This window comes from Lissotriton helveticus, chromosome 6 (assembly GCF_964261635.1).
Source record: "Lissotriton helveticus chromosome 6, aLisHel1.1, whole genome shotgun sequence".
Lineage (NCBI taxonomy): Eukaryota > Metazoa > Chordata > Amphibia > Caudata > Salamandridae > Lissotriton > Lissotriton helveticus.
This window is the reverse complement of record NC_136067.1, coordinates 177,519,592-177,541,032: the sequence shown is the minus strand read 5'-3', so window position 1 is coordinate 177,541,032 and position 21,441 is coordinate 177,519,592. Positions and strand designations below refer to the sequence as shown.

Sequence of the window (21,441 nt, the reverse complement as noted above, 5' to 3'; positions counted from 1 at the left end):
GAGATATAAATACAATACAGACAGTACTTTGTCAATAGAATACGTAAGCGACACAAATACACAGTGGTCACTAGGGGGGGACCAAACCATATACTAAAACAGTGTAATGCAAACCATGACTTAAGATAAGACTGGACCCAGAAGATGTATACGAGTCGGGGACCCAAGGAACCACTCAAGGTAAGTATCTAGGAACCCCACGGAGGTTGTGTTCACAGTGGGAACACAACTGCGTGCTTAATGTAAGTCAATGGGTAAGTTGCGGTTGCAGTTTTAAAGAAGAAGGACCCTATGGGTCGTGAGAAACCCTGTGGAAAATGGATGGTTGTAAGGTCACCCCACCCGTGGACACACCAGGGACCACGATACCTATACCAGGGAAGTCGGGTGCATAGGTGTGAAGAGACTCAGAAACCGCCATCGACCACAATGGAGGACTTCAGAAAAGATGCCGCTGGCAAAGAAGGTGAAAGTGTCCGGTGGAACACAAAGGTGGATTCAAGATGAGAGGTACCTGCAAGCAGAGGGGACAGAGTCTATGCCACTCAGGAGTGACCAGGAGGCACGGAAGAAAAATGCCTACCGATGTCGGTGATACAGAAGAGTTGTTGGTACCTTTGAAGTTCCAGCTGTACGGACCAGGCAACGCAGAGGAATACCAGGAGCTGTTCACAAGCTGTCCCATGTCGGATATCAAGAGCCAAGGGGTCAGTGTCCGGCAGGGGCACCAACAAGTCTTGGCAGCGGCAAACAATGTAGTCATCAAAAAAGGTGCAGTGTCGATGCCAGCAAGCTCCAAATGACTCACCATGAGCAAATAGGTTGGTACAATCCCGAGCAAGCAGGGGAGCCCACTGGAGCCAAAGAATATCCTCAAGAGGACCCACAGGCTGGAGGCACAGGAGTCTCAAGATGACCTTGAGCAGCTCACCAAAAGATGAAGCCCCATGGTGCAGGCAAAGATCTTGGCTGTCGGAGAGGCTTGAGGCTGGATGTACTTGGAGCCTATAGATCTCTGGAGGAGAGAGTCAACAAACCTTGGCATCGGCAAGTTGACGCAGTGCACAGGGGTACTGCCCCAGTTGTTTTGACAATAGATACTGGCTTCAAACTTGCTATGAAGACAGTGCAGGCCTCGAGGGAGTTGCAGAACTATCACCTGTGTTTCTGAACCTTTCGGAGTCCGAAGGAGCTCAGGCAGAGCAGACCGGTCAGCTTTGTTGCAGTGCCTTTAAATGCAGGGGAGTGACTCCTTCAATCCTTTGGGTGTCTTGGCTGTCCACAGGCCTTGTGAAGAACCTGGATGGAGAACAGGCACAGAAAATGAAGCAGACTTGCAGGACAATGAGACCAGGAGCAGCAGGAGTCTTCCCAGTTGCAGTCTCGGTTCCCAAAGCAAAGTCCAGCAGAATTCAGAGTGCCCCCAGGGTTTAAGTTGAATTGGTTACAATCTGAATCTTGTCCCACAATTAATCTAGGGACCCACCCACAGGTAAGCCCTTAAGTTCCTTAAGGAAAGGGTTGGGATGATCAGAGGTCCCTCCTACTGGAGGGGCTGGACAGTGGGAAGGATACTCCCATGTCCTTTGCCCAGTTCCATACCAGAGCGGGAGCCAACGGCTCCCTGAACTGGTTTTAACTGGAGTATGAAAGGAGAGCATCAAATGTTCCCTTCAAAGCAGTCTAGTGGCACTGGCAAGCGCCTCCACCCTGTCCCAGTAGACTAAGTCCTGACTGGGAGATGGTCACACCTCCCTGTGAGACCCTTTTGTCCTGCCTTCCCCTGCTCGATCTTGGCTCAGCAGCAGGAAGGCATAATTTGCTGACTAGGTCTAGAAGACTGGTACCTGGAGCACTGAGAGCATCCCGGAGGAGCTTTACACTGCATGGAATCATACCTCCAACTCCATTTACGGTGTTGGAGGTATGATTCCAACATATTTTTTTTAACACTTTATTTATCATTTTCCAAATGAGAAAACAATGATGTATCTTTTGTTACATATTATAGCATGTCCATAATGTCAGAAGAGTAGAACCTGTGCACATAACACATATTAAATCACATTGTGGTGTTCAGGCAACTGAGAATCGGTAGTCTATGCCATTGGAGGCACCTTTGAGGCGTATATTTCAGCATGAAAAGTTTGAAAAAACAAAAGCGGCATAACAACGGCATACATAATCACATTGAAATGACATCCTGCATGTGTCCACAGAACAATTAATTGAACAAAAAAAGAGAACCAATCAAACAAATAAAATACAAATGCATAATATACAAAAAGCACAACTCCTCAGACCACTCCCTCCGGAACTATGTGGTTTTCTAGCTGAGACTGACGTTCAGCAGTGGTCTTGGTAATGTAGGAGCGTTATGGCCCCCAAATATCAATAGGAAGGGACTGACAGGGGACCAGCGTCAAGTACCCCACGCAATTAATATTGCAAAAAGCCATACTCCTAAGCCACGACTTCAATCTCGGAGGCCGTCTATCACACGAGAGTAACGCAACTTCCCTCTTTGCCAGCAGGAATCCCAATGCTGCAAGTTTTCGAACATTATATGGGAAGTTGGAAACATAGCCCAGCAGCGCAATATCTGGGGTGGGGATCAGGTCTAAACTTAACATGTCGCTGAAAGTGTGGTGTATCTGAGACCAATATTCATGCAAAAGGGGACAGGTCGAAGAAAGATGGGTGAAATCGGCGAAGGGGGCCTTGCACTTGGGGCATTGGTGGGGACGACTTGGATCTATTTTGTGTGAACGTGCTGGAGTGTGATATAGCCTGCGGAGGAATTTAAAATGGATGAGTTTGTGTCTACTGTTTAGGGAAACCACCTTCGTAGCTCTGCAACACTGTACCCATTGATCGTCGGAGATGGGTTTCCCCAGATCCCCCTCCCACACTGCACGCACTTTGGCATCTAAGGTGGGGATTGAAACACTGCACATTCTGTATAGTTTAGAGACTAGGTGTGCTCCCGATTGGTGTTGGATGAGGAGTGTAAGCGGGGGAGCAGCCTCGGGGGCAAGTGGAAATGTAGGAAACGAGGCCCTCAACATGGATCGTAATCTAGTCAACACAAAGGAGTCCATGAACGAGCGGTCAGTGAAACGATGGTCTTCAGATGTAGAAAAAGCATGGCCCTCAGGAAAGAGATCGCCAATAGTGCGAATGTGGAATTTGGCCAACGTGTATCTTACTACTGATTCCCCGGTGATCGGGAGCCAAGAGGCGGTGGTCAAAGGAAGGGCCGGAGAATACAATTGGTCCAGGCCAAGAAGTCTGCGCAACATATCCCATGCCCAGCAGGTTGACGAGACAGTCTGTATATCTAGCGGGTCTCGTGGAAAGCCCTTAGGGAGAACAGTGGATAGGAGTCCAGGAAGGACCATATCTGCTTCAGATTTCAAATACAGAATGCGGGCATCTGGGTGAAACCAAGAGTATGCATATGAACATTGTGCAATCCATACTAATATTATAAAGAGAGAGCCCAAACCTTTGAGGCGGGTAATCTCAGTAACCACAGCACCAATCACAACACCCAATACAGCGTTGGAGAGGGCAGTTGCAGCAGAAGGACATAAGCAATGCAGACGGCCACCATATTTTTTTTTATTTTTTTGCAGAGTTTTATATAGCGCGAACTTGACCCGAAATGAATCAGGTATCAGAGCACTTTACATAGCACCAGTTATGTTACACGAGGACACACATTCATTTTTGTTAGGCACGGGGAGATTAAGGGATTTGCCCAGAATCACAGGATGTTTGGCATCGTTACCAAGACTCGAACCCAGATCCCCAGATCCGAGGTCGAGCGCCTTAGCCGTTAGGCCAACTCCTCTATACATTTAAAAGGTAAAAGAACCGAGCCAGCAAAGTAGTCCCTTGTGGGCGTGTCTGCGTTGTGCTGTGAGCGTGGGCTGGGGGCGTGACTAACGCTGGGGGCGTGTGGTACGGCCATCACATCGTGGGCTATGGGTGTGTGCTGGGGGCGTGACAAATGCTGGGGGCGTGTGTCCGCCCTTCATGCCATGTGGGTCGTACATTAATCAGAAGATCGTCTGCTGTGGCCGTGTGCTTGGGGCATGACAAACGCGTTCACCTGGAGGCTTGGTAAGTAACCTTACTGCAGCCTCTCCTGCGCGCTGTTACTGAACTCTCTCATTCAATGAAATTACACGCGCCTGCTACCATCAACCAGGGCTCTAGCCGGGCTCAGGCGGCGGATCAGTACACTAATTACACGCGCCTGATAACATCAACCAGGGCTGCAGCTGGGCCTCAAGCGGGGGAACACGCGCCTGCTAACATCAAACAGGCCTGCATCTGGGCCTCAAGCGGGGGAACATGCAAATGAGCGTGTCTGCGGGGACGATTACTGCAGCCTCTCCTACTCGCTGTCACTCAACTCTCTCATTAAACGGATTTACCGGCGGCTGATAACTCTCTCATTCAACGACATTACACGTGCCTGCTAGCATCAAACAGGGCTATAGCCGGGCTCAGGCGGCGGATCACTACACTAATTACACGCGCCTGATAACATCAACCAGGGCTGCAGCTGGGCCTCAAGCAGGGGAACACGCGCCTGCTAACATCAAACAGGCCTGCATCTGGGCCTCAAGCGGGGGAACACGCAAATGAGCGTGTCTGCGGGGACGATTACTGCAGCCTCTCCTACTCGCTGTCACTCAACTCTCTCATTAAACGGATTTACCGGCGGCTGATAACTCTCTCATTCAACGACATTACACGTGCCTGCTAACATCAAACAGGGCTATAGCCGGGCTCAGGCGGCGGATCACTACACCAATTACACGCGCCTGCTAACATCAACCAGGGCTGCAGCTGGGCCTTCTACGTCCCTATTCTATTGAAACAAAAAATGTTGTCTACCGCGAGATTTTAAAATAAATTGCCCTTGCCAAATACACACATTTTATTTTATACCCGGACAACGTTGGGACGGGCTGCTAGTTAAAAAAATAAAGACAAAAATCAGGAACACCAAAGCCGCCTCGTTCATATGGGAGAGTCAAAACCTGCCAGGTAACACGCGGTTTTTGTCACCCCAGACTAATCACAATAACAAGAAACGCAATTGGGAGAAGAAAATTTTGGTGAGAGGAATAGGGATATTATTAAAAAGATATAAAAAGCGAAGAAGTACAACCATTTTAATTATAGCAATGCTCCCGGCAATAGATAAGGGTAGGCGAATCCACCTCTTAATCTGGCTCTCTAATAAATCAACCGCGCTACCGTAATTCAGTCTAATGATGGCGGCGGTGTCCAGATGGATATGGACCCCCAAATACTTGACTAAGTCTTGACTCCATTCAAGAGGGAAAGAGCAATTCCATGCTGTAGTGCTCGGAGTGAGCGGAAAGATAACTGATTTGTGCCAATTGATGCGTAGACCAGAGAATTTGCCAAAACGAGTTATTTCCAAAATAAGTAGTTCAAGATTAATGTGAGGCATTCTGACATATAAGATTGTGTCGTCCGCGTACAGAGATATCAAAAGAGGACCTGTGCAGAACTGGAGCCCCCGGTGTAAATGTTTTTCTTGATAATGGCGGACCAAAGGGTCCATTGCCAGTATGAAGAGTAGCGGGGATAAGGGGCATCCCTTTCGTGTGTCACGCGATAAGGAGAATTGCTCAGTGATGGTGCCATTAAGGCACAGCCTGGCCATAGGTGCAGTGTATAATAGTGCCACTGTAGAGACAAAACAGTCTGGCATGCCCATGCGTCTCATGAAGGACAGGAAGAAGGGCCACTCCAAAGAGTCAAACGCTTTCTCAGCGTCAAGAAGGTTTGCGGCAGCCGGCGTGGATGGGTCCACGCGATGCAAAACAGAAAAAAGGGTCCTCAGGTTCAGAGAAGTGGAGCAATGTGGGACAAATCCAGACTGTGCCCGGGATATGATAACCTCCATCAGCAATGAAAGCCGAATGGCGATAACCTTAGCCAGGATCTTATAGTCGAGGTTTAATAAAGAGAGAGGTCCGTATGAGCTGCATAATGTGGCGTCCCTGCCTGACTTGGGAAGAAGAATGATGACCGCCTCTCTGAACGTGGGAGGCAGACAGCCCGTTTCAAGTGCCTCAGCATATACTTCCACTAAGCGCGGGACTAAGATCCCTTTGTAGGCCTTGTAGAACTCGGCAGAAAAGCCGTCTAGGCCTGGCGCTGAGTAACCTCGTAATGCCTCAATAGCTTCAACTATGCTGTCCTGAGTGATGGGTGTAGCTAGAAATTCCTTCATGTGCTTTTCAAGATAGACCCTAGCAATCTCGTTGAGGGAGTCACCTCGGTCCCCTTGGTCATCTGACAGTGTGGATGTATATAAGGTTTTATAATAGGACAGGAAGGTGTTGCAAATCTCTGGCGTGGAATGAATTTTATCACCCCGTAGACCCACAATTTCTGTGATAAAAGACGAGTTATAAGGGGGGCGAAGTAACTGTGCCAAAAGTCTGACGGGTCTGTCACCCTCCCCGTACTGCCGTGCCGTGTATTGTTTGGTCAAAAACTTCAGTTCCCTGTCTGCTTCGTCTCTAAACTCCATCATTAACGACAGACGTTTGGCTTCCTTCTCACCGGAGGGATTCCGTAATAGTTCCCTATCTAATACAGCAATGTCCCTCTCAACGCAGGACAGCGTAGAACGGATGTCTCTTAAAACACCAACATGCTTGGCAATGCAAACACCATGAATGGTAGCCTTGAATCCCTCCCAAAGAACCTCCCAAGAATCCACAGTCCCTGTGTTGTGGTCGAAATATTCCTCAATGGCTTGTCTAACTTCCTCAACAAAAACGGGGTCAGCAAGTGCTCTCCCAGGAAATCACCACTGTCTCTCATATCCACCCAATCTGGGGACCTTCAATTTAAGACCTATTGGAGAGTGGTCCGACAGCGTGCGAGGGAGCGTGAGAAGGTTCTCAACCCAACCAGCAACCCCAGGGGAGAGGAGCCAATAATCAATTCTGGTCCAGGTATTGTGAAACCCGGAGTGGTGGGTGTAATCAGGAATCATTGGGTGTAGCCTTGCCTCGATGTCAATTAAGGAGAAGTGTGTGCATATGTCAAGCAGTACTGGGCGCGATCTAGCTTTAGTGTCGGGGTAAGAGGACGTGCTGTCCCTAGTGGGATTCAACAATAAATTAAAGTCCCCTCCAACAATTAGCAATCCAGGATCGAGCTTGAAAAGGTGCAACTGTAGATCTTGGAAAAAAGAAGGGGAATCGATGTTGGGGCCATAGACCCCAACCAATGTGACATTGTGTCCCAGAAGGGTCCTCGTGACTATCAGATATCGGCCCTCTTTGTCAGTGATGCTATTGTAAAGAGCGAATGGCACTCGTTTGTGTATAATTATGGCTCCTCCTCTTGAGTATCTGCTATAATGTGAAAAAAACGGTGAGCACCCTAGCTCCTGGCAACCTGAGAGGTGTCAGAGGGGGACAAATGTGTCTCCTGCAAAAAGGCAATGTCAACCTTGTGTCTAGTTATATAGTTGAAGACTTGCTTACACTTTTTAGTATTATTCAGCCCCCGAACATTCCAGGACATCAGCGAAAGCTCGGATGACCCGAGCTGAAGGCCTAACTTGGCCATGTAATAAACCATATCAAAGACAATCTGCACTGTGCGCTACTGCATCCCAACGCAAAGGCATGATAAATGATGCAACATTCATAAATGAGGAAAAACAAAACAAAACCCGCCCCCCACCCACTACCCAGCCTCTTGTCAACCCCCAAGAGGCAAACCCATTGCAATCTTTTAGTGGAACGTGTTAATATGCATGACACTGACCAATTGGGAAAGCATTAAACAATTTCAAAGAAGCCCACAAAAAGCAAAAGAAGAAAGGCATCCGCCATGTGGGGCAGTAACGTCACGTCGGTCAGGCAGACCACTATGTCAAGTCAAGAATGAACAAGGAATGTACTTAATCATGCAACACAGCAAAAATAAAAGGATATGGAATAATGGATCATCAGCCAGTTCCCGGGTATGTAAAGAGTTCTATGCTGTTTTGTGAATCGTTCTGCTCTGGAGAAAGCGAACCGGAAGCAACAGCTGCACCCGACCCATGTTTTTTATAGTTCTGGCAAAACTCCTGCGCCTCCGTGGGGGTGTCGAAAATGCAGAACCTGCCGGCAACTTCCACTTTTAGTCGTGCTGGATAGAGCATACCATACTTAAGGCCCAGGCTCCTCAGGGTAGCCTTGACACCATTGTATTTACGTCGCGCCTCCTGGACCATAAAGGTTAAGTCAGGAAAAAGAGACAATGTGCTGCCCTGCCACTGGACCTCACCCTTCTCACGCGCTGCTCGAAGGGCAGCATCGCGGTCACGGAAATTCATGAGTCTTGCAATGATGGGGCGTGGAGGTAAGCCAGGGCGAGGATGGGGACCCAAAGATCTATGGGCTTGCTCCACCACAAACCCCTGCGTGAATACCTCTCTGCCGAACAGGTCAATGAGTAGTTTTTTCACGAAGATATCCATGCGTCCCGTTGATGTCGCCTCTGCCACGCCAAGGATGGGGTTATCGTTGCGTCGGCTACGCGCTTCAAGATCCTCGTTCTTGATGGCTGCTTCTTTGAGGATTTTTTCGGCTCACTCCAGCCGCTTCAACGATTTTGATGCGTTGTCTTCTATGTCCGAAACTCTGGACTCCACTACATCCAACCGCCGGTCGTGAGCCTGCACCTTAGACCCCATTTCGGCCAGTTTTTGTTCGAGGCTGTCGAATAGGCTGTCCAGCGACTTGAAACTGACCCTCATCTCACTCATCATGGCGGTGACCAAAGAGGTCGCGCCATCCCAGTCAGAAGACTTCATAGCGCCCGTGGAGGAGCAAGGAGGGGCATCAGCGGTGAGGAGAGAGGCTTTATCAAAGCTGAGTTTCCGATGATTTGGATCTCTTTTCCCCATATTGGAAGCTGGGGGGTGGTAGGCAGCGGTGGGTCAGCAATGTGGCAGAGATCGATGACCTCGCACAGCAGGGGTGAAACTAGGTACAGCGAAGGATCACGCACTATCACATTCGAGGAACTGGCAGAGGTGTTGGCAAGGACGCAGTCTGCCAATATGGTTTCGAGGGATTACCAGCGACAAGGCAAATAAGGACAGCGCCTAGGTCCGTAATTTATCCTTTGACCAGTAAGGAGACTGTTATGGCGCAAAGTCACAATGCCAGAGGCCAAGTGGCGGAAGCAAAATGCCGCGTCAATCCCTTCGGAGGTTGCCCCGTGACTCTAAAATGGCTCCGCAGTGGGGGGGCAGCAGACTCGCCCCAATCCAGCCCCAGGACAGTCTCCCTATAACTGCGATATACAGCAGCAATATCCACCAGTTGGCCGAGGTGGAAAGCTCAGGTAGAGCAGCAAGCAATCGCTAGGCCCGGTCAACCGGCTTGTTGCAGGAAGGCAGGTGTAAAGAAAAAAGCGCCACGGCTGGGGTGAAGTCAGTGAGAGATAGGTGGGGCCGCCACAAAGCAGGGTGGGCACCAACACCCGCAGCCCCTCCGGGCCCACAGAACACCCAACCCAGACCCCCCTGCCCACCGGGCAGGACCGCGCCGAAGGCCTGAGAGCCACGGGCGCGTCCCAGTGACCGGGAAAAGCACGGCCTGACCACGGACGGGACAGGGGAGAGAGAGAGGGCGCACCGAGCGCCGCGAGTGGGCGCAGAACGCAGCCAGGGCGCGGCACTCACCGTCTGGCCGGGCGCAGCTAGGGATTCCATAGGAGAGGGCAGTGAGGCCCTCGCTCCCCTCCGCCGTTCTCGCTCCTCACGCCGTCCCACAACAATGCTCGTATGCTGGAGGGCAACAAATCGGGACCGCTGCAGGATGGATGTGTGTTGCTGGGCTCAGGAGTGGATTATCCCATGATTAAATGTATATTTGGAAGCCCGACCGGCGGAGCTTCAAGCAGAGTCAGCCATCTTGGTTGCCTCCGTGGCCACGCCCCTCCTGATTCCAACATATTTAACACCAAACACAACAGGGTTGGTTACAGCCAGTTTAGAGATAGCTTTGCATAATGATGCATGGCCACTCTATATATCGCAATGGCTGATTCACTTACAACCTGGGAGTATGGTCGTTGGGGTGTCCTGCTTATGCAAGGGCACCCTCACACTTTTAACCGAGCACCCTGCCTTCAGTATTGAAAAGCCTGCCTTAGGGGTGACATAGGTTTAAAGTGTAGTGAGCTCAGATATAAGGAAACTTATATCTGTTGTAAGTGGTGCTACCACCAGCTTACACAGGCTGCAATGGCAGGCCTGTATTCACAATTTGAGCGGTCTCAAATGGATGACATAATACTGGCTTCAGCCCATGGGAGACCCCTGGTGTCCTTATTCCCTGGGTACTTTAGTACCATATACTAGGGACTTACAAGGGTACATCGGTAGCCAATTTGGAGTGTATCTACGTACTCACAATTTCAAATTTAGGAAAGAAGCAAAGAGACTGGGGTCCTGATTAGCAGGATCCCAGTACGACTAGTCAGTAAAACATAAAGACACCAGAAAAAATTGGGGGTGACCATGAAAGCAGATCCTACTTTGCTACAGTTCCTACTAATCAAGTAGGACTGTGTTTTTGGACAATATATGCGTCGAAAAATGGGAACTTTGTCCACTCATATCATCAGAACAGTTTGACCCAATTCCTAGCTGCTAGCTCACAGTGCGCCATTTTCACCCCTAAACCTGACAGGGTATCTGATGGTGGCTGAAACTTTAGAACACAACCACTTTGATTCCCTCCCAGGGAAATCATGGAAAAAATCCACCTTTTTGTTCTTATATTAGGTATGCCCAAACGGAGACACAACAACAATACTGCTCCATGCAGGATGCATGAAAGGATGCCTTGACTATTCAATCACTAACTGCCCAGGGACTCTCCTAACAGAAACATTTTGAAATTTTCTCCTGCATTGTTAAGTCAATATCCAGGAGAACAAGTAGTTTGATAAGTAAGTTTATTCCAAGTTAAGAGGCAATCCTCGGCACACATCCGATGGCTCCGTGCAACTGTAGTAACTGATGTATATTTACATGATAACATAGTGTGGTACGTTATGAACAGTACAGTGTAGCGAGGAATATACATTTGAAATAAAACATGTCACGAGATATATTTGAAGGTAAACACATGCACGTGAATGCCAGCGCGAAGCATGTCAGCGCGGGGTAGGTAAGCACGAGATATTATGGATGCTAGCGCGAAGCAGGCAAGTACATGTGAACACAACACACCTTCCTCCCTTATAAAATGAACAAAAAATTAAAAAATTAAAACTCAAAATTTTCCCATTATATAGGCAACAAAATCTGACAACCATCCTGGTTTTTTAGTGGTTCTTTTCTGTAAAGGTACATTATCATTATGGGAATGAGGAATACTCTGCTTGAAATTGCTGGTGCTGGAATAACAAGGTGTTACATCTCCACTAAGATTGGTGTTGTTGGAGGTGGAGCAACAAGGTTCATCTAATACAGTGTTTCTACTCAAATCCTCATCTATATGTGAAAGGTCAGAATTTTTTAACGTAGAATCTTTATGATAAACACTTTTATCAGCTTTGAGAATGGCAATTCTACTTAGGTTCCAGACTTTATTGTCTGATAATCTTACAGAGTTTTTTAAGATTTCAATGACTTCAAAAGGACCCATGAACACACTTTCTCCTTTCTTGACTTTCCAGGGTTTTTTAACTTTCACCATCATCCCAATTTCTAATTTTGGATCTGTTTTAGAACCATATTTCTCATCAAAATGTTTCTTATTAGAACAATGTGTACGAATGAGGTTCTCTTTGACCTTCTTCAGGTCTACACTGGAGTAAGATGACTTTACTAACCATGATGGATTCACCTTGGTTCTAGGAGTTCTCCCTCTCATGATTTCAAACGGGGAATAACCAGTCATTGAGTTCATGGTTGTTCTATACATCCATATTTTTTTGAAGATTTCAACCTCCCATTTCTTATCATCTTTGCCAACAGCCTGTATGGCACTCTTGAGAACTCTATTGAACCTCTCTATAACTCCATTGCCACTGGGATTATATAGTGAGGTGGTAGAATGTGTTATGCCAAGCCTTGTAAAATAATCTTTGGCTTTCTTTGAATTGAATTGAACTCCATTGTCAGATATAATCCTTACTGGCAGTCCTTCTTCAATGAAAACTCTATCTAAGAAACAAAGTACTGAATCAGTATCTATTCCTTGAACAATTTTGATCACAGGCCACTTAGAAAAAACATCAATTGCTGCAATTACATACTTAGAATCACAACCGACAGGGCCCATAATGTCAATAGCTATGGTCTCCCATGGATTGTCAGGAATGGTGTGCGCCCCCATATTTGGCTTCAGAGTGACTAAAGACTTGTCAGAGTTCGCACATATAACACAATTCCTCACCATTCGCTCAATAAATACATCTATCCCAGGCCACCAAAATAGACGCTTAACTTGCTGTTTAGTTCTGACCATGCCGCTATGTCCTTCATGACTTTGTAAGACAATAGTTTTCCTCACACCAATCGGTGGGACAATACGTTCCCCTCTCTTAATGATGTCATCACAACATGAAAGTTCTGATCTTACTTCCCAGTAGCTCTTTAAACTAGAATCAAGATACTTTTTTTCAGGCCAGCCGCTTGTAATATATTCTGTCACACATTTTAAAGTTTCATCAACTTCATATTTCTCTTTCCACAGAGTCTGATCTATGGAAATAGGGCCTTCATCATGAATCAAAGCAATTTGAAAATCGTCCCATTCATTATGTAAATCTTCTTGAATAGGTAAGGGCATCCTAGACAAGAAATCAGCGGAAACATTTTCTTTTCCGGGTACATATTGTATGTCGTAAATGAAATCCTGTAAGCGCATTGACATGCGTGCAATGCGGGCAGAGGCTCTTAACATTCCTTCAGTGGTAAGAAGGCGTACCAGTGGTTTATGATCACTTCTCAGTACACACTCTTTGCCCCAAATAAATACTCTGAAATGTTCTAAAGCCCATATGCACGCTAAAGTCTCTCTTTCTATTGTGGAGTACTTTTCTTCAGCAGGGGTAAGAGCCCTAGAAGCATGTGCTATAACTACTTCTTTTCCTTCCTTAGTCTTTTGAGTAAACACAGCTCCTAGGCCCTTCGAGCTAGCGTCAGTAGTGATGATATTTTGTAAAGATGGTTCAAAACAAGCAAGAGCATTTGCAGAGCAAATGGCACTTTTCACATCACGAAACTCCTTCTCACATTCATCAGTCCATTCAAAAACAATCCTATTCTTTATTAACTGCCTAATGTTGTATGTTCTGCATGAAAAATCAGGTACATACCTTGCGTAGAATTCTACTAATCCTAAAAATGATCTTACATCATCCTTTGATTGAGGATGAGGTGCAGACTTAATTGCTTCTAAGAGAGAAGGTTTAGGTTTGATACCTTCCTCACAGAGTTCATGTCCTAAATAATTCACGGAATGAACACCAAATTTAGATTTCTCATGCTTTATAGTGAGGCCATGTACATTAAGTGCACTTAACACCTCTTCTAAAGCAGCGATATGTTTATCTTTGTCATCATTAAACACCAGAATATCATCCTGAAAGCAGATGGCATTTTTGCAGTCTTTCAGGATATCTTGCATTATTCTTTGAAAAATGGCTGCTGCAGATGCCAAGCCAAAAGGCATCCTGTTGAATCTGAAACATCCAAAAGGTGTAATGAATGCGGTTAAATCTTTGCTTTTCTCATTAAGTTCTATCTGGTGATAAGCCGCAGATAAATCTATGGTTGAGAAAAACTTTGAACCACCAACTACAGATAGCATCTCTGAAATGCGGGGAAGAGGAAACTGATCTACAATGATGTTATTGTTGAGGTGGCGAAGGTCAATGCAGAGTCTCACTTTACCATTGGTTCGTCTGGCAACCACTATGGGCGAAATCCATTCAGATGATTCGATTCTTTCTATTATGCCCTCTTCCACCAAACCATCTAATTCATTTTTCACCTCTTCTCTGACAGCAAAAGGTATATTTCTTGCTTTATGTATTTTAGGGCAAGAATTCTCTTTTAATCGAATTTCATGTTTAAAATTGGTTAACTTCCCAATACCTTTAGAAAAAACGTTAGGAAATTTACTTAACATTAGTGAAGAAATCCCATTCTGTTCATCAACTAACATTACAGGATTTGGACTATTGGGATCAAGTATGATGTCAAGTTTTCCACAATCAAACCAACTAAGCACTGAAGGACCTTTCTTAGAAACATATAATTTTGCAATACATTTTCTATTTTTAAATCTGAAGATTAGAGTCCTGAACCCTAAAATATCTATTGTTCCACCGGAATACCCTTCTGGGTTGATGTCACTTTCCTCTAGATGACTGCTCAATCTGGGAACAAACATTTTTTTCCAAACAGATTCACACACAATAGAATAAGGAGATCCAGAATCTGCATACATGTTGATCTTTACACCACCAATAATCATATCACATAAGGGTTTTTTCTTAATAGTGGTATCATTAACATTCAGAATGGTAGATTCTTTTATATTAAGAACAAAGGAACAGTTGTTAGAGTAATCTTTGAGATCCTCATCATCACTATAGTCGCTTAATTCAATGCATTTCACCTTCTGGTTAGTTTTACTCCTTCTACATGCAGAAGTGAAATGACCCATTAAGCCACAATTTGAACATTTTTTGTTTTAGACCAGGGCAACTTTTGTCATTGGCTAAATGCGATTTACTGTTGCACCTAAAACACCTTAAATTACTTTTGGAACCTTCTGAGTTCCCTTTTTGAGAAAATATCTGTTTCTTTTTTGAAAAATCTCTGTTTTTGTTATCGTACTTTTGGTTAATCTTTGATATAATGTCTTTACTGACAGATACTTCTTTCCCTTTGACTTGTTGTGCACTCCTACAAGAGAGTTCTGCTTTTCTCACAATGGATAAAATGAAATCTAAATTTTCATCACCATTGATCCACAACCTCTCTTGTATCGTTTCATTCTTTGAGTGCATGACAACTTGATCCCTAATTAAATCTTCTTGTAAGTTGCCAAATTTGCAATCTAATGCAAGGGTTTTTAAAGATGATACAAAATTATCAACAGATTCTTCAGTTTGTTGTTTTCTCTGAAAAAACTTGAATCTAGAAATTCCTATACAAACTTTAGGAGAACAATATTTATCAAAGTCATAAATAGCCTTATCAAAGACATTCATATCTCCACTGGCTTGTGAAATAGGTAATTGATTAAATGCCTTTAAACCTTCTGGTCCTAGTGAATGCAAGAAAATACCTTTTTTTTCAGGAGCTTTCATCTTACCATTTGTATCTAAAGTTTCTATGTAATTTAAGAAATATGCCTTCCATTCTATCCATGGCATACAAGGAGAACTGCCTGCTGACCAGTAACTTTGTGGTGGAGAAAGGGTATATCCTTGTGCACACATAATGGAGTAGATTGTAAGGCTTAATAAATATTCACTATAAAAGTACAAACAAATGATCAATTAAATGTTAAAGAAAACGGGATGGTAAAATTCAATTCAGATAAATCAAAGTACTTGTAAGTTGATGAAGGAGAAGAAAAACGAGTAGTTCCAAGTTCCTTTGAGAAAGCGATGTTTTGTTGTGGTTCTGTACCACGGAATCAAGGAATTCACCTTCCTTCCTTTTCTTCCTCACGTTCCGTAAGCCAAAAAATGCTTTCTTCCGTTTTTTTTTTTAAAGAAACTGAAGGAAAACGGAGAAGCGGGAAGTCACCTCTTTCCTTTTTACTAAAATGGGTGAAGAGTAGCGTCTAACGGAAATGCGCTGATCTTTTCATGCCCACAATCCTCTTCCGTTTTACGATTACTCACACGGAGATGTTCAGGCAGGGTGCAGCGGAAGATTGAAGAAAGGATAAGAGGAGGTATGCAGGAAGGTTTAAAATATGATCAAACCACAGTAGATCGGTGACATTCTAACTTGTAGAATTTAAGACAGTCCGACTTGTAGTTTTGAAGTCCCGTTGAGAGATGAAACACACGCGTATTTAGTAGTGTGTTTAAAATCCATCGAAAATTTGTAAAGTGTCAGGAAATTGCCTCCTAATGGTCCGTGAATGCTCCGTCCCTCGTCGCCAAATTGTTATGTCAATATCCAGGAGAACAAGTAGTTTGATAAGTAAGTTTATTCCAAGTTAAGAGGCAATCCTCGGCACACATCCGATGGCTCCATGCAACTGTAGTAACTGATGTATATTTACATGATAACATAGTGTGGTACGTTATGAACAGTACAGTGTAGCGAGGAATATACATTTGAAATAAAACATGTCACGAGATATATTTGAAGGTAAACACATGCACGTGAATGCCAGCGCGAAGCATGTCAGCGCGGGGTAGGTAAGCACGAGATATTATGGATGCTAGCGCGAAGCAGGCAAGTACATGTGAACACAACATGCATCCTTCCCCTTAGTGACTTTAGATCTGGAAATGTATCCGACAACTGAAGGTGTCAGTCTAATCAGAAAAACATTTAGCAGGGATGTCAGGCTGCTACCAATACATGCATGTGATGTGGCTGCTCTTATCCACAGCGGATAAGAAAAGCTAAGTAGTCCATTCTGCCCTTGACATTTATTGTCTCACAAAAGGCATTCAGTAATATGTATATATTGTATGTGCCATGAATTATAGGTCTCTAACCTGTTAAAATGAATACTGACTAGCATGGGCACTTACTGGAGATGTCATGGAATACATCTGTGTTGTGATTTGTCTATCAAACATGATGACTAATACAGTGATTTTGTGCAGGCTGTAATATTTACAGGAATTGTTTAAACTAACAATGTAAGCTGTTGCGTCTGCTCTAGGTGTGAATTACTATTAAACAGCTGGATGTAAGACAACTTAACCATGGAAAAAACTGTGATTCTGTCCCTAAATTCTAATGGGAGTAGCACTACTGTCAATGGAGGATGTAGTCTTAAAATATAACCTAGTTTTGTCCACTAACTGCCGAGGTCCAAACCTAAGCTCTCTGTGCCTGCTTACAATGTCTAAACTGACTCTGTATTAATATTGGTGTATTTCTTCATCTCTTTATATAAAGAGCTAGACATATATGCACACAAACATAGAAGGTCAGACTTGATTTTTTTTAATATTTCCTTTTATTAATTAAGAACACAGGAAAAATCAACAACAGGTGTCTTACTTCACGGAATGAACAACAAGTATACATACATATGGCGAGAATTAGACGGGTAAACCCCAAGGTAGAGGCTGAAGCATGAAATAATACTGGAGTGCGGACGTATAAAATGCAATAAGTCCAAATCCAGTCTAAACGACATTATTCAAAAGTCCACCATCAATAGGTAACAGGAGTATCGTATTTAAATCACTTTCGAGTGGCAGGAGAATTTAGTAAGAAGAGCAGTGGACAAAACAGCGACCGCACCCAGCTCGCAGCAATTAAGAGGCCATGTAGGAACCATGTAAAAGACTTGAACTTTTTAAGCAATCATGTACCCTCAAACGAACACTGATTTGTAATGAAAGCTTGATTGACAAATAGAGGTGTATGGGAAGGTTCACAGTGTCTTTTTCCCACGTTACCTCTTTTAGATTCAACATCTAAGGTGTTGGGACCCAAGGGGGTGATAGGATAAACAGATCTGGGGCGTGGGCTTCTTCTGGCCCCACTCTGTCAAAACCCCTTCTAGTGAAGCGATGAGAATGTGTGTGAAGGTTCTTTCTAGAATTTAATGCTCCTTGGTGCAGATGCACTCCCTCTTAATCCTCTCTTTTTATATTCTCCAATGGCAACTATCATCTGTGTTTCAGGCCAACTATTTAACCCACTAGAAGAGAAAAAGGAGGAAGAAAAACCGAGAGACGAGATTTCAATAGGTAAGCATACCAAAATCCAGCTGTTGAACTTGTCTAGAATACAAGCCGCGTGCCAGTTAAAGAAAATATATAATGTCCATTTGTATAAAGCATAGCAACTTACAAAAGTACTAGCTTTGCCAAATTATGAACATATATATTGGTATCTGAAATTTACATTTGCTATACAAGTTTTTGGAAAACTGTGGTTTTTATAAGGAGAAAGAAAATACTGTGACACGAAATTGAGAGAAAGGTGTGCATATCGAAAATGAAGTTAGGACCTCATTTAGAATTTGGTGGGCAGCACGCCGTCTGTCAGGACTGCAGCGGTATTTGTCTCTACCACCCTGCCAAGGCTATCGTCCACCATATTCAAAGATCTCTGCTGACCCATGCCTCAAAGAAGTCACCCGGAAGTCCTAAGTTACAAACATGTACATCAGTCTGCTCTATGTAGGGCAGATAATTTGATGCACTTACCGGGACAGTCCGAACTCCTTTACTGTATGGTTTCCGCAAGCTAAGTCAGCAGTGGCACCGACAGGAAATATGACTGCTGACTGACTATTTGTGGCTGAGAACCATGCTCTCCAAGCTCTAAAACATTATTATTTGAAAGAACATCAAAGCGGAATTGGTTGTGCAAATTTGTGGCTTCTACGGTCGTTAAAATACCAAGTATTTGCGATGCCACTAGGCCTATCTTTAAAGTGTGGCAACTTGCACTTTAGAAGGAATATCGCTTCCCCTACACTCAACTGGGCTGAGTTTTTTTCCTCTGGTGTTCTGAAAATAGAAATCGAAATCAAGTAGGAGAGACTAACCAAACGGAGGTTCAGATCTAAAGGTGATTCAGCAGCATTGTTTAATCTGCATTGAACTTCAAAAGGTTATTGGTCAGCCAACAAAGGACCGAGGCAGTATATTCCCTGTTTTAAGGGGAAAGTCAGAATTGCTACCAATTTTTGATTTCCTAAGAACTGAGCATCAGCCAAAATAATGAATGAAACGAAAGGGGCCAAATAAGCATTAAAACACAACTATGCATTTCGAGTCTGTGAAGAAGTATACAAAGATGCAAACATTTGTGTTTCATCTCTTTTTTTTTTAAACTTTAAAACGTTGTGATTAAGTTAAAGGTCAAAGATTTTTTTTAAAAGCAGGAAAAAAGGGGCTATGAACAGCATTTGGTATAGTCCCGTTACCAAACTGGCGCACGATTCTGCTGCATCCTATGGGATTTGATAAGCCACACACTTTGCCTACCTTGATGCTTGAATTGCCTGGACTGAATTTTTGACTGCAAAGAAGTGGACTTATACTGCTTGTTACAAGGCGACTATTGTATCCCCTGCTGTCAGTCATGGTTGGTGGCCCTTAGTGGCAGAGAAAAAAATCCAATTCCTTGCAGCAAGGTAATATGACAGGATAATGTAGAACTACACTGGCAAAGTTCATAATCAGTCAATGTACGGTTCTCCTGATATCAGTTTCAGTTTATTAAACATGTTTGATCTTATGTCAACAAGGTCAAGTAAACTTGAAAATGTATATAGCAGATAGAGTACCCCCTTGCATGCGTCACAAGGATATTACCAGTCACTGAGGAATTTCTTTAGAGTCATAGATTTCCGAGGTATTCTCTTAATGTACGACAGACAGTATTTAATTCCTTACAATGCATGGTCATCTATCAACCATTACACACGCCTCTTAAATCTTTGGTGTCTGTATATTTCACATACAAGAGAATCTATGTTTGCAGACATGAAGAACGAATCCAAAATCTGTATTATGAAATAAAAGACGCAAAAAAGCAGTTAGTAATTTGTTACAAAAAGACACTAGAATCAGTTTAAAGTGGGTCAGATTAAAAAATGGTGTGGCACAGAATATGTTGAAACATATATATAGAGATTTTTCTCAATAGACCTATTTTGTACAAAATTTAAATTCTCCTTCCTGCGACTCCATGTTTATTTTTTGAAAAATGACCAAAAAATGTAAAAGGCAATTGTTGTTTTCCTTCTTTAAACTGCAACTGTAATAGTGCTCTGTGGCCTGCTATTCACCTTGGCTGCTGACTCTGTCATCTGACAATATGATATCACTATTCAGCTGTAATATTTATAACAGCTGAGCTGCTATGTTATTTTATCAATACAGGGGGATTTGACAGATCACAACTTCAATGTAATACGAACATTAGAGACAGAATTTTATGTAACGATTGAAGACTTTCATGCAATCATAATATAATTCCAAAAAAATATAGTTGTTAAAACCACTGCCACAGAACCCTATTAATATCCAAAACATAAAAGATACTGATTTTGCACCATTAATGATCAGCTCTAATATCATGCCACCCATGGATTCAAAGCGAATGCATTTCAGACATGCCCCATTTGTACCGCTGTAGCAAAACGCTTGCATCTGTCCTAATCAGTGGGCATCCCAATGCCTCACAAGCACTGAACATCTACTGTGGATGAACTGTACCCATGCAGTGGGCACTCACGTTGTGGCAAGGTCTTCATCCATGCCCTGTTTGCGATACCCCGGATTACAGTACACAATGGCAACTAATGCGATTTCTTAGGCCCCACATTATCAAATAAATGTAAGTTTTCCTTTGTTTATATGTTTATGTTGTCAGTTTATAACCGTAGGTCTCCGAACCCTTGGTTGATTTTTCCCTTATCCCAAAAACAGCTTTCTGGCCCACCCACTCTTCTTCATATCCAAAACAAAACCCAGAATCATGTGGCTGGGCCTGGTTTGAAGGTCTTTGCTACATTTTACCTTCTTGTCCAAGTCACTATCTTCTGTGAGGCATGGATAAGGCATTTGCATCAGATTAAGAGCTTCTATCCAGATGGATCCCTGGGTCTTAGAGAGGAGCTCAGCCAAAGGGTTGTTGTTGAAACAGGCTCAAACCTTTTCTATAGCTGTCGGATATCATGAGCCAACATCAAGAGTTAAATCAGTGTAGGAATTGGCTCAGCGAGTGTGGCACCAAGAGGCTGCATCGTTGATGGTGCAGAGAGGACAGCGCAAAACTTTTAAAGGTGCTGAAGTCTACAGAAATGACAACTGATTGTGTGGATGTGCAGCAATTGAAGGAATGGAGTGGCTGAAGTTGCCAAACCTGTTGTAGTAGACCCAACTTTGTGAACTGACAGATGGTAACCGGGCCATCCTGAAGAAGTCTAACATAGAGTGTTTGAAAGGCTTAACTGTTTCCAGATGAGTCTATGGAGTAGGAAATTTGTGTTTTAGCTTTTCTAAGATCAGAATCAGCTCTGACTTTGAGAAGAGACCTGTATCAGTGAATGGTGTAGAGTCTCTAAATCATCACAGGAGCAGGACTGTTTCTTCGAAGAACAGGAGGACCTCTCCTTCCTAGAGCATATTTGGGTTATTTGTGGAACTATTTCTAGCCAGATAGTTCCCTAT

General features: G+C 43.9%; 1 protein-coding gene across 5 annotated transcripts in view; it reads left to right on the top strand.

Moving 5' to 3' along the window:
* LOC144761272 (uncharacterized) overlaps positions 1-21,441 on the top strand; it is a 266,932-nt gene that overhangs the window by 52,809 nt on the left and 192,682 nt on the right. For all 5 annotated transcript variants that reach the window (XM_078646723.1, XM_078646722.1, XM_078646720.1 and 2 more), the window contains exon 4: positions 17,935-18,000. In XM_078646723.1, coding sequence (XP_078502849.1) covers positions 17,935-18,000 — 66 coding nt within the window. The remainder of the gene's footprint in view (positions 1-17,934; positions 18,001-21,441) is intronic.